General features: G+C 39.5%; 1 protein-coding gene across 1 annotated transcript in view; it reads left to right on the top strand.

Annotated features, from left to right (window-relative positions):
* Positions 1 to 14,624, top strand: part of exoc4 (exocyst complex component 4) — a 146,493-nt gene that overhangs the window by 101,532 nt on the left and 30,337 nt on the right. Inside the window, exons 14-16 of the mRNA XM_086268783.1 lie at positions 2,347 to 2,483; positions 3,759 to 3,914; positions 5,544 to 5,722. Of these exons, the coding sequence (XP_086124909.1) occupies positions 2,347 to 2,483; positions 3,759 to 3,914; positions 5,544 to 5,722 (472 nt within the window). The remainder of the gene's footprint in view (positions 1 to 2,346; positions 2,484 to 3,758; positions 3,915 to 5,543; positions 5,723 to 14,624) is intronic.

Here is a 14,624-nt window from a genome sequence, read left to right as displayed (position 1 = left end):
TCTTATTATGACAACATTATCGACATAGTCACTGTAACAGAAAGTAGCAATGATGAAATTACTTTTTTCATCTTCTTATATAATCCAGTTTACGGTACTAGCAGCCTACACAATGGAGGGAAGGTAGCGGCTGCCTGAACTACATTAACAGCCTCCTCTCCTGCAGGGTCTGTGTAATTCCTTCTACCCTGGCAGGCTGACAGGGAATCAGGCATGGACAGTAAAGGGTGCTCCCTTGGCAGAGATGAGGCCTTGGTTAGCACTCCATGGGTATGGGCAGTGCTATGGATCATTACCTCCCTCATTGGAGTAGCTGCTGTTTGTGTGTGTGCATGTGCATGCTCGTCTGCATGTGACAGAATGAGCGAAGGGGAAACTGAACAGAGAAAGAGCTATTAATATTAATATCATTTTATCACATCAGGGGTTCTTTCTTCTTTTTTTTGATGATCAATTATAGTCACTACTGCCCCCTTTAGTCTAGCAGCCACTTAGTCATACCAGATAGTTAGTGACCTCGAATGTAATGGAACCTTTTTTTTTAAAAATGTATTACAAATGGTAGAATAGTAGATATAATACTTGTACATGGTAATTACATCTTTGAGATCCAAGACGCTCATAGCTTATTTGCATACAGTACTGTGTAAACGTCTTGAGCCACCACTCATTTCTTTATATCTTACTTCCAAGTAATAGTTGAGCAGTAGTTCTCCCGGCTTTCTGGAGGTTTTGTAAATTTTTTCTATGGGCAGTGGCTGTTTTTTCACTCATTATCAGTCAAGTCTTTTTACCCGATCATTTTCAAAGGAATGTTTTTCTTGTTTGTTGTTTTTAAGACAGCCACTTAAAACTAACCATGCAGTACCATCTGGAAGGCTTCTGACTGGCAGTGGCTACTTGTTTTAGGATGAGATAGTGCCAAATATAAAAGTAAAGACAGACAATGCAACACTATCAGTCATGGATTGGCCTCCCCAGATCCCGGTTCAAGCAGTGTGGGATTATCTTGACAGTGAATGCAACAAATGGCAGCAAACATCCAAAGAAGAGCTTTAAAATATCCTTCAAGAAGCCTGGAGAACTATTCCTGAATACTACTTAAAGAAACTACAAGAAAGCTTGCCTAAAAGACTTCAAGCAGTATTGAAGAATAAAGGTGGTCAGATCAAATTTAGATTTTATTTTTGCCTTGTTTTCTGTATTTCCATGTGTGTTTGGATGTTTTAATGCATCCTTCTACCTATTTTCCATTTTCCTAGTAAAATATGAAGAACAGATGGATGGCTTGAGACTTTCACACAGTGCTACATTTAAGGTCATAGTAAATAAATGTTGACTTTGGAATATGCTGTCTGCTTGTATATGACATTTTGGTAGACAGCACTAAAAAACAAGGTGCTATGCTACTCTTGCAGCTGTTTGTACCTTGAGTAACGCAAGTCATTTTTCATTTTATCAGTTTTTTTTCAAAAAAATGTAGGTTTTCTATTTCGCACCTTCACTTGAAACTTCATATGAAATTCACATAGTCAGAGAAGGGATACGAAGAGAAATAGAAATCATTTGTTTAAGATTGGCTTTCTGTAAATGGTCGCAGGGGATTATTCTGCACTTCACTGTGCTACTCTTGTAGTTTCAGAGTAGCTGCAGCAAGGCTATCACCAGACTAATAGTGAGTTATCACTATTATTACAGATGTAGGCTAGGATTGGTTAAGTGCTGGGAGCAGCAAACTGGAACATACAGAGTTGTAATCTTATTTAACAGCTCTCAAATTGCTCAAAGGTGTGTGTTTTGAAAAAGTTTGTTTGATGTGTGTAAGTGTGAGTGTGTCTGGGGATATGAAGCTGCTCTGCTGTTCCCGGGCCAGCTATTAGTCACGCAGGAGTGGCTAATCTGTAATGGCTGCTGTCACAGCCCTGCCGTGGCTCCTGGTGATGGGTGCACTGTGACAAATGCGCACACACTCACTTTAAGCCTGAGAGCACACACAACACAGAAGTTCAAAACACACACGCACAAAAATATGTGCACTCACGCTGATGCACTTACATACAAAGAATCAAACCTTTCACTAATAGTCTTAAGACTTCTGACAAGGTTCCCTGCTTTAGTCGTCAGTCCAGCCTCAGGTGAGGGCAAAGCAAGGGAATTTGGATTACTCCAATTACATTGCTACTCCAACAGACCTGATGTGAAGTGACATCTACATAAATGTTAGTCTACCTTTACCCTTTTTGTTTATTACTGAATTTCGTTTGTTTTTTCTTAAAGCTGAAATCAGAGATTTTATGTTTAGAGTTTAAAAAAAAAACCCCTAAAACTGTTTTTCTTTCCATTTAGAGCACAGTGGTGGTGGAAAAGGCCATCCAGGATCTGATGAGCCTGATGCAGGACCTGAGTGCCTACTCCAACCAGTTCCTTGAGATGGTCTGCGACAAGCTCAAGGAGTACAAAGAAATCTGCAACACAGCCTACAGGTAAAAAACACAGAGAAGGCTGGCAGGAAGCTAAAATATAAGGTTAATTGTTATGGTTTGATTTATACATTGTTTTAGAAATTTGGTTATTGCGTTTTCTTACAATCACACACACAGACACAGTGCTGTGAAAAGCTGTTCATCTGTGGCCTCTGGTACCATGTAACACCTGGCTAGAAAAAGAGAGGACTAGAGGATATGGAGGGGGGGTGATAAGCAGGGCAGGAGACACAAGAAAGGACTGACAGACTGCTGGGAGTCCATCTGGACCCTGTCACAGGTCAGCCTCAGTCTCACTGGGGCCTCCGTGTGATAAAGTGTGTGTGTTTGTGTTGCTGAACAGGTCTCTGTCTCCCACAGCCCCACTTATGTGTGTGGTTGCAGATGTGAATGTGATACCCCGGAGTGCTTGGGGTATTAGTAATAATTGCAGAACTAAGCAGTTTCTCTAACATAGGCACAGGCAAACAAAGCAAATAGATACTGGCACTCTGCCACAGATTGTCCTCAAGCCAATTCACGGCTGCTGTAATTTTATTTTATATGTCAGTAAAGATGGTCGTAAATCACATTCACAACTCTCTGATTAGCTCGTGTTCTGTTTGTTAGTACTAAGCAGATATTATTTAGCTGTACTTGCTGTATGGCTCATGCACAGCAAAAAAAATTATACTGGAGTTTTTTTTTAAAGCTAGAGGTAGGATCAAAATATTGATTTAGCGGTTTATAGTCTGAAAAATCTATATTTTAATTAAAATATGCAGGCGCTTGAATTGATACCCCAGCCTGTGTGACTGATGAGTCACAATTTTATGATTCTTCATGTTGGCCCTTATAAGATGAATAAGGGTAAAGTTAACAAACTATTAGTGAAGAAGACGCTCGCAGAGGGATATGCCCAAAAATTAAAAACCATTAACTCAGAAAGTTAAATATTGAATGTCCACATTATCAGCTATTTAATAATGCTAATACACACACAGTGACAGTTCAATGCGGTAAATCCAAATCACTGTATTGTTACACTTTCATTATAATTGAAAACTAATAATAATATAGTATGACATCATATGCCTTTTAACCGCAAATCTCATTCAATTTTTTACCCTAAGTTCTTTATCTGTTGGTAAGATGAAAAAAAAATGAAACTAGTTTCTTGATATTCTTCCAATATTATTAACAATGTGTTTCTATTTTAGGAGCAAGAACTTAAAAACACCTTTTTACAAATAATTTCTTGCCTAAGTTTGCATTATTATGTCTGTTTTCCCTCAGGGGCATCGTCCAGTGTGAAGAAAAGCTGACCATCAGTGCTTCCTGGGCTAAAGATGAAGACATCAGTCGTTTGCTCCAGTCCCTCCCTAACTGGGCAAATATGGCCCAGCCCAGACAGACCCGACAGAAGAGAGAGGATGAAGAAGACTTCACCAGGTACAAATTATGCACAGTAACAGTATGCGCATGTACACATGCTCATTCATATGCGTTATGTATGTGCAGAATTAAATAATGTAAGCATACGTGGAATAGCACATACTCACATTCACAGTAGACACACAGACAGAATCAGACGTGGATGTACACAACCACACTTGAGCAATCACGCACTTAATCCCTCCCTCCCATTTTTGCGTCTTTGTTCACATATGTTTTGAACCCCCCTCTTGTTGACTAAGATGTGGCTGTAAAAGAAGTCATGATTGTTCTTTTAAACGCCCTTTATCTGGAGGAAGTGAGGAAACGAGGGAAGAACAAAATAGGAAAATATAAGGAGAGCATACAGAGGCAGGGAATGGGGGGGGGTCAGTCTTATCGAAATTGCCTTTGAATGTGCACCCTCTTCAGGGAACACTGGAGCTCATCGGAGCGGAAGAGTAAAGTAAATAAATAAATTGGTTATGCGGCCAGAGAAAGTCAGTTGTGTGCACTCTCTTCCTCTCTCATACACTCCCTTTTCTTAGTCACACACGCGCGCGCAGAGAGCACTGAGATAGCAAGAGGGAGACCATAAGGCTGTTTGATTTGAGAGCCGTAGATGTTTTCATCACTATGAAAGGGGATTAGCTTCTGCACGACTCTCAGCCCAGTGCTTTAATAAAGCCTCATTAATAAGCCACACATGCCTGTGCCCAAGTGAGAACGTATGAGCTTGTGGGTTTTGTTTATTTTACCCATCTGTTGTTCAAAGAATCTTGATCTTGCGGGTATCCTGGTGACTCTGGAGGCTAGCTGACATGTCGTGTGTTTGCAGCAGTACAGTTTTGATTTTAAGTTATCCAGCTTCCCAGGTCTCACCCTATGCTTCTGCAACCACAAGTGCTTGAACGCCAAATGCATCTCTGCGTGTTTGTTTTGGCCACTTTGTAAATCTCTGCCTTGTGTTTGGCTTCTTTTTCTAAATGTTTTCCGTCACCTGTTTTTCTCTCCCACCAACTGTTGAGCTAGTGGAAACTTCTTCTTTTTTAAGTATCCGCACTCATAAAATTGCTCACAGTTTTCCCCTCCACTCCTTCTGTGTTTATCGCTGTATCCATCCAGCTTTCAGCCCTTCTTATTTCCCTTGTGTGTGAGTCACTGTAAAGGTCAAAGCAATAATTGAACCCCGAGATACTGAGCACATAAGCATAAGATTATTATAAAATTTGAGCTATTTTCAGTTGAACGCATTAACACACAGAGGAGACGTGTGCACATCCATTCTGTTCGACAATCCATTATTTTATTACTTTAAAAAATTTACTTCTATTATTGCTTTTTATAAAATCCACTCAGTGTCTGCAAACCAGACATTTTGAGTCCAACCAGGAACCCAATCACTGATAAATTCCTCCAAAGAATGTAACACTGCGGACCGATTAAAGTGCCTTTCACAAAGTCTCCTCTGAGCTACGTCAATGCTTTCACAACTTTTTTTTTTAATACCAGCTTCTTTTTTTTCTTTTTAAATGGGTATTTGCCACTTGATTGATGGTTAAATTGTGTTTTTCTTTTGCCAAAAATATAATGTGCCTGTCATTCTAACCATACACTCTTACATCCCTCACCCCGTCCATCATTCAGGGCTGCTTTTGCTAAGGAGTCAGAGGTGCTGACTGGGAACCTCGGAGACAAGTTAATCCCACAGAATGAGATCCTGCGTGATGTCAGTGACCTCAAGGCACTGGCCAACCTTCACGAGAGCATGGAATGGCTTGCCTGTCGCCTCAAGACGTTCTTCGCCACACTGCCTCACGCATCCAGTAAGTTGTGTAAATGTGAAGTAAACAACAGACTTAGTTGTGAACTTCCTTGAATAAGTGTATTTCTTCCAAACAAAGTAAAACCTGCACATCATAATGACAGTCGATATCTGTGAAGGTGTTATTTTTTTTGATGAAATAAAACGAAGCTAGCACAATGATATTTTTGACACAAACAGAGACATATGCAGTGAAATTTCCACCTACATCTAGTACGATGACGCCAACGCAGACATCTGTTGCTGCTCTTTCTGCAAAACTCAGTTTTTTTCTTTAATACATGAGTTTTGCTTGTGGAACGGTTGCATTTGACCAAAAGTAAGATGATCTTTTCTGTCAGTTTCCTTTCTACAGTTTGTTTTTTTGTTTTTTTCATTTATTTTACTTGAAACTGATAAAAAGGCTCTCATTGCTCCAAACTTTTTTAGAAAAACCTGAATATATGAGGTGTAATTAAACAGTTTTGGAAACTGGACCAGATTTGAATTTGCCTAATCTTACCTGCAGCTGTTTGGCCCATGTCTGTGTGGATCCAGTGTCTACTGGATGTTCTCTGATGTTTTGGGCCTGCCCCCTTCTAACTTGATTTTCATTTTGTTAAAGTCACAACACGCCACATCTGGCAGAGATTGTCGCTTTGACTTTTCGATGCACTGTGTGTCAGCACATAATGGCGGGCGACCACAGTTTGGGTCGTTTATGCTGAACCCTTCTCCCCAAGGCTGTTCAATTTACGGCAAATATCAGAATCCAAATTATTTTTGGTCAGTGCTGAGATAATGATATATATAGATAAAGATTTAACATAATTAAAATAGAAACGAGTGGATTTGTTGAACTTTACAAAAAGTCAATAAAACTGTAATTATATGTCAAGAAATTAATATAAATAAAATAAATAAGTGAATTTGAACGGAACCAAACATACCACAGGGAGTGAATCTGGGCTTTTAGGGTGGGGCAAACATATATTAAGTGGATGTGCTGCACAATATTTACTTCACAACAAATATACTGGGCCTTGGAAGATATGAGTTCCAAGGTTGGCAAAACATTTGAGCTTGATCTTCATTGTTAGCACTCAAGATCAAATGTTGACCTTGAAAAAAATGAAAGAAGCCATATTATATGAAAGGACATGGAGTGTCTCTCTGTATTTATCTTTAGTTTTTTCCTGAAATTGAAATATGATTATCTATTATATAATGTGGCACACAGCAGTTGACAGAAATGTAAAGGCTTAGTATAGAAATAACTATACAAGCACTCTAAATATGCATCTTTGTCATTGTACACCCTTTGATGTTTGATATATTGCAGTACGGTGCTAAATTAAAACACCGGTTTGTATTCCTAAAGATGCTGCCTCCAGTGCCTTGGGTTATTAGGTATTTATTGATCAGAATGCATAGAGATTGAACGCATTGTCTGGATGGTTTATGTACAGTAGGATTACAATCAGAGATAGATGAATTTTCCTCATCTTTGCGTTCTGTGCTTTTGTAGCAACACTTCGTACCTGTGCCTCATTAAATTCTTGTTTGAGTGTATTATCACACACTCATTACCTTCCCTACTGGAGTTGTCAAAGAGCACTTTACACACACACTCATTATCTTTGGTTGTGCTTCTGTAAGTGTGGGCGCATAAACGCCTGGCCTAATCAGGACTCATGAAAGCATTTCCTACATTCCCTGCTCAGTCATCACTTTTGTATCATTAATCACTGATAAAAGAATGAAGAGTCTGTGTGTGTGTTTCCAACCAGCAAAGAGTTTATGTAGATCTTATTAATCACTTATCATTAGTTGTGTTTTTTTCTAATCCCTGTTGTCACATGTCAATGTTTAATCGCCAAGATTAAATTCTAGCATCTTATAATATTCCTCTTCAAGTCCAAATCTTTTTTTTGTTAGCAACATTTAATGGCAGTCAGCGAGTTAGTGCTCCCATTAGTACTCCCACTTTAGAAATACATGAACACCTGCTTGTTCATGCAATTACCCACTTAGGCAGTAGTGGAACAGAAGTCTAAATCATAGAAATCCTGCATATTCCAGTCAGGAGTTTTAGTTATTAAACACTTTAAACATTGAAAAAGAACTAACAGTGACAAATGGGCTGCTTGGTGCAAAAAAGCAGACAGAAATTAGCAAATAGAAATGCGTTGTTGAAGAGAGAGGTCATGCAGAGGCAAATATACAGAAAGGGTAGGCCATCTTCTCACAATGCACAGCAGATCTCACTTTAAAGCGATTACAATGGCTTCCAGTTCTGTCAGTCAAGAACAAGTCTGCTCAGGGCGCACACAAAAGCATAGCTTGGTCTGTATCTTGATTTGTGCTGAGGGATGCAAATAGTCCAGTAGGGTCACAGTTTGGCATCAACAGCTTGAATCCATGGACCCAGCTTGGCATGTGTCAACAGGCCATGCTGAATGCAGCAGTATAAGAATACATGGATTTTTTTCCCGTGGCGCTTCAGGGTCTTGATGGCTGCAGTTTACCATCTTTTAATGACTACTTTCAAATTGATAATGTCTGCCTGGTTTTGTCTAACTGGTTTTAGGAGCATTACAATGAGTGCAGTGGATTTCAGTGGCTTCCCCATTACATCACAGAATCCAGCAAAATCCCCTTCCATATTGATGTATTGATGTGCAGCAAAAAATCTTGCAGTACAATAATGTCAGCATGGATTATTATCTCAAAGGAATGTTTTTAGCATCCAGTGGAATCCACACCAAAAAAGACGTCAGGCTGTTTGACAACAAACAGGGGCCCTGAACAGCATTGATCTGGTGTTTCCTATGAAGTGTTTATACAATAAATGTGCATTAAATGTGCATAAAAGCTTTTCCCTAAATCATAAACAGACTCCAGACTTTACATTGTCAGCCTCAAGCAGTAGTAACATTATTAAAGATGTCATCAAGCTGCACTTGTTGAGTTTGATTGGTGTAATATTATTATCAGTCTCGAGGAGATGACAAATTCCCTTTGTATAAAAGATGTTTAATTTCCAGAAAAAAATAAGCCAACTGCATATTTGATATCCATTTTATTGATTTTTTTGTTACTAAGGATTTATTTATCTGTTATGCTGACTGAGATTAAACAACATAATAACCACATTTTAAGATTAAAAGTATCTAGAGCTTTTGTCACCTTTTACAGCCTTCACATTTCCAGTTATTGTGTTGCAGTACTTCTGAGAAACTAAGCTGTGTTCACTGTGGTATCTTGGGGCTTCCGGCAGAGCTGAGGTAAATTATTCACCTTTCTTGTAGGCATAGAGAGGGCTTCAACCTTTATCAGCCATTGTCACAACTCCCTGGCTTCAGTCCTCTGATTGCTCATTGAACTTGCACTTATTTTGCCCTTCCATATCGCATCTTTTTCTTTTAGAAATAAAGTAATTAAATGAGAAATATTCTTATTTAGACTAAACTTTGTCAGTGCAGTATCTTCCCTTCCTTCTCACTCTGACGCTAGCTTCCTTCGTCTATTCATAGATAAGAATTCAATAAAAGTACGGGAAGGGACGTGACATAATTATCATTAATTCTGGCGGGTGGCACTAATGGGAAGGATAGGGCAGTCACTTATCATGCTGGGACAGCCTCCGTATTGTTCATTATTTAGTGTTTGGTGAGCTGATGACGGACTACGTGTGTGATGGTAAGGGTGCATTGTGTGTGAGTGTGCGCGCGCACGCGTGTGTGTACATAGCCGTGCACTGTATGAGATGGGACAAGGGTACAGCAGGGGAAAAAAGACCCCACCTTATCTCATCCCCCACCCCACCCCGCCTCACGTCTATGCCTCTCCAAATTGGATTTTATATTACAGAAGCAGTCAGGTATGAACAACTCATTTTCCTCTCCCTGTTTTTGCTTTTTCTTTATTTCATTTCTCTTTCTTGCATTCCTGCTTCATTCCTTCTTGGCTTTTCTTTCTTTCTGTCTTTCCTTCTTTCTTCCTTATCCAGCAAGAGTGAAGGTTCTTCCTTTTTGTCCAAGTGCTAAGGATCTGGTAGAGTTTGTCCACGGCTTAGTAATCTCTGCAGTGGTTTGCTTGCATCGCTTTTCCTGAGGCTTAATTCGACTGGATGTGTGATTACATGCCATTAAGGTTGGAACAATTATTCCCATATACAATATTACCTCAATTTTTCGGCGACTGTATTAGTCCAGAGCTTGTTTCGATGAAAATAAAATGAAAATAAACTCATTTATGTTCATATATTTCACTCTTCACCTGAATATTACCACCAGAAATCTCATGAGACTAGCTCACTTCAGTCACCTCCTCATGACCAACTAGCATCAGTAACATAGGCACGTGGCTAATTTGCATATTATTACATAGTGAACTGCTGAAGCTACTTCTCAGCCCCTGTTCAACCTATATTTATTAATAGAGGCTGTTTACACAAATGGACAGCATGCTCTATGAAAAAATGGTTAAAAATATGCAGAGTTAAACTGTACCTTTTACTACAAAGCTTGGCTAACATATCAGTAGTGTCCCTGCAGTTAGCTACGGCAATGATGCTTTCCTGTAACATATTTATCCTGATGTAGATTAGATTTAGTGCGCATACTTGCAGATTTAAGCATCTTTGAATATCTCTGTGTGTCAGAAGATGTCTGAAGTAAGCTTGCATGTGTGTGTCGGTAATAAGGGCTATGTGTGTATGTGTGTTGACAGACTGTCTGTGGAGGTGTCCACAGAAACGGTCTTATCGCCCATCTGGTTGCAGCACTGGCCATCTAATCCATTCTGACAATATTTACCTGACAACACACACATGCACACACGGCTGAGAAGCAATGCCAATCACTTTTTCTTCTTGACTTGGTTTGTTAAGTAGACCTGTTATGCTAATTTCCAGCTCCACGTTTTTGCTCTTGGACTCAATTTGAATAGCTTAGCATGACTGACTTTTAAAAAATAGTTCTTATTTGTCCCCTCAGTTTGTCCTCCGTTTAAGACAAGCCTCTTTAAATGATGTTCCCTGTCTTCTGATTGGTTTGACCACTGTATCTTAGGCCCAAGTAAAATACCTAAAATGAGCCACTGTATTTGACAGCCTTGTTAAATCTTCTGTTGGTCAGTCTTCTCGAGCAATGCGGTATATGGTTGTGCACAAAAGTGTGTCTTAATGTTGGAAGTCTGGACATCATTAGGTAGGCGTAGATACAGACCTTTCTAATCTAGCCTGCAGGGTTTCTAGGCAGTAATCATGTGGTCTCCCTATAGGAGGAGGCTCCTTCTCATCTCAGTGGCTCACCTTAACTATGGTGAGTGCAGGTCTTTCCCCTTTAGCAGTATTTTTCTTGACTTCATTTAACAAGGGAACTTGACTGAGAAAACATTCTTATTCACTGCAGAGACCTGGGGGGGTAGTTTAAGTGGGAGATGGTGGTGATGCTCTTCAGTAATTGGCTACATTTTTATATAACTCCTTTCTACTCTTATTGACCACTCAAAGTGCTTTGAACTGTAAGCCACATTCATCCGTTCACTCACATGCTACATTTACAGTGCTTCCTGTATTTCACACATACTCACACCCTTCACTGCTTGGTGTTCAATATCTTGACCAAGGACAATTTGATGGATTGAAGGAGCCAGGGATCGAATCACTATCTGATTAGTGGAAACCCACTGTTCTCCCAGTCCAACCAACTGCTAAGTAGTCTAATATTGTATTCTGGTCAATATTACAGCACTCCTCACTATTACTGTCAAAAATTTAAAGCATGAACTTTTGATTCCTTCTCATTTTAAAAGCATTTGACACAATTAGATGTCATCAGACGTCAAAATCTTTTAATACCATCATTATTTTATATCTCTCTCTCCTGCCCCTCCTTTTCTCTATCTCTGTCTCTGGACCGAAGTTTAGATCTCAGTGTGCAGATGTTCGTCCTATACCAGAGGCAGCAAAATAATTAATAACTCCTTTCTTACGTCATTTATGAATCATTCATCACTCCAATCCTGCAGGATACTGTCCTTTGCTTATCTCACTCCATTTTCTTTTCTATGCTATGCTGTGGATTTACAAAAAAATATGATTTTCATAAACTCTTTAGTGAGTGTAGTTCCACAGGAAATATCATGTCCTGTTATTCCTCTTCTTAATGTGTTGATTATGCTCTTATTGGCAGTGGGTGCAGTGAGTCTAAGTGGTTGTGTTAAGATGAACTGTCCGTTTATGTAGGCGCATGCATTCTGTGTCTGTGTGAATTACATCACTGATCTTCTCCCTTAATGTCTGCCACCCTCATCCTTTGCAGATGGCAAGCAACAGACGTTTTCCTTAGATGAGATTTGAAAATAATTGGATAAGCACAAAGCACATGCACGCATGCCTATACATGAACGCATACGTAGATGCATGACATGCAAATACATATCTTCACATTTAATAATGCACACACAAGAACTCATAAATAAGAGATAGGAATTTAGTTGGAGGAAAAGGCAACCAGAAAAAGAAAAAATAGACCAAGAAAGTTGTCAGTCAGGACAAATGAGTCGTCTCCCTTTGCCCGTCTGTTCCTGACTCTAATGGTGCCCCCCATGCTGCGACGCCTCCCTCGCATCATCAAAGCAGCGCAAGGCTCGGGGTGGCAAGAATCCGAGTGTGTTTTTGTGTACGTGTCCGTACGCTTGTGTGTCTCTGGTCGTGTGTTTTTCACAGACACCCCCCAGAGAGACCTCCAGCAGTGTGTGCCACAGTAAGGCCTTTTTTTCTGCTGTCAGAAAAGTGAGCGAGTGAGTGAGCGTAATGCACATGAGAGGAAACAAGCCTCCGAGTCAATTCCTGCACATATACAGACAGTTAGTGGGAAATACTCCCACAGGCAGAGCATTCGCAAGGCTTTGGCTCTCTCGCACCTGTAACTACAGAGAGAGAAAGAGATAGACGCACTCAGAGAAAATTAGTCTATATTTAAGTCTTTTGGCAGAAGCTTTAAAACGTTTTTGTCTTAAAATTGTGCTTTTTTATTTTAGGAGACAGTATTGTGTTTTAATGGTGGGTTCTGTATCTATTAATGCTCTCAAAGTTGACCAGGGAGTGTGAACAGCATCAGCTTCACACAATCAGGTGAAAATAATTAATGTAATATCCTCTACTCTCTTGAGAAATCAATGTTTTTCTTTCATTAAAAGCAATCTTGTTTGTTGTTCCGTTGACTCTTAGCTAGATTAATATTGGTATCTCTCAGCTGAAGATCTAAGCCACAAGACCCCCCCCACAACCACCCCCTGCGGGGTGAGGGGCAATTCGATATTATAGATTATTAAATATTAAATTATTGTCATCACATATAGTAACACTGATGCTGATTGCCATTTAAACAAACAAAGTTGAGCATAATTAATGTGTAAAGTAGTCCACTTACTGAAATCAGGTTTTGGTTTCTTAGGCCAATTCAAAGTAAAAGTAACAAAGTAACAAAAATACATTTTTAGTAGAAGTCTACCATGCTACATAATTATTTATTACTATTAACTGCCTGTAGGGGCTGTACACCAGAATTATTTTAGCTGAACTAACCATACTGTTAGTTCATACATCCAGAACGTTCATCACTTGCAGACCTTTAATAAGAAACATAATTCCAAGCTGTTATCTCTGTATGTCAGGTACACAGGCCATAAGAGCAACTGTCACCAATGTCACATCACAGCCCTGACCGTGTTTGCTTTTCTGATTGGACGGTCATGGCGTATACCTGACTGCTGTTTGCTCGGAGCAATGCTTTCTCATTTTCTCAGAGATAAAATTAAAGTAACTACAATGCATACAAAATGTGCACTGAGGAGGACACAAAAGCACAACCAATGCAAAGCAAAATAGAGTTTTTTGGATTTAAGTATACAGAGAGAATCAAGAATATAGGATTGTGCAAAAGTCTTGCATCACCCCTCATTTCTTTATATTTTGCTTTAAAGGAGTGAAAGTTTGTAGTTTTAAGTGCTCTTGAGCAGTCTCTGGAGGTCATACACTTTTTTATATATTGGCTCTTTTTTCATTAATTTACAGTCCAGTCCTTGTACCATACCATATTCAGATGAATATGGTGTTCTTTCAGTCAAACAACAAGGGATGAACCATTGTTCTCTACACATAACAGTCAACTTAGCAAATAAAACAATTTTAAATTGCATTTTAGGCACTTTGTTACTAAATATCTTGTTGCAAAAACACTAGACTACACAATAATGTTGTGATGTGGACATTAATGTGCTCTCTGTGCAGAGGAGTTTTTTTTGTTTCCTGTTCTCATGCTGTCCTCCCATAGGTGCCCAGCGTGAGAAGAGGTCTCTTTTTTTCCCCCATTGTTGTGTAATTTTTCAGTGTTTTCTCTGCAACGCTGCCGATCTCCGACTGTATTCCCATGTGATGTCTTTGTTGTGTGTGTAAGTTGGGGGGGGGGGGGGTCCTATTCCTCTGCGGGGCAACCTGCATATGGCCAATAAAGCAATCAGTCAATCAATCAATAGACATAGAATTATCTTTTTGCAACAAGGTGTTTTCCAAAGCGCTATTAGCCAAAAACTTATATATTCCAGCAAGATGTGTCTTGTGTCCTTAATAAATTTGAGGAAGCTAGATGAGTGGATGCCAACAAAAGAAGTTTTAGGCTTGAAAAGTACAGCAGATTAGCAATATGTTAAAGTGATGTAAGATTCTTAAGAAATAGGCAAATTTCCAGCAAAGAGTTGACATAGGACCTGAGAGATGCATCTGGCCCTTCAGTCTATCTACTGTTCACTGAAGCCTCATCAGCCATGGTCTTAGTTTAAGGGTGGCTGTCAAGAAGCCATTCTTAACAAAGGAAGGAGGGAGAGAAAGCTAAGGTAAGGGCTGGACTGAAAGT

Source organism: Aulonocara sp. 'chitande type north' Nkhata Bay, linkage group LG17 (assembly GCF_057382095.1).
Source record: "Aulonocara sp. 'chitande type north' Nkhata Bay isolate Kocher_YH1m ecotype deep benthic linkage group LG17, A_spYH_male_GT1.1, whole genome shotgun sequence".
NCBI classification, from domain to species: Eukaryota; Metazoa; Chordata; class Actinopteri; order Cichliformes; family Cichlidae; genus Aulonocara; species Aulonocara sp. 'chitande type north' Nkhata Bay.
Note: the sequence above shows the minus strand (reverse complement) of the source record. Positions and strands in the feature narration are given on the sequence as shown.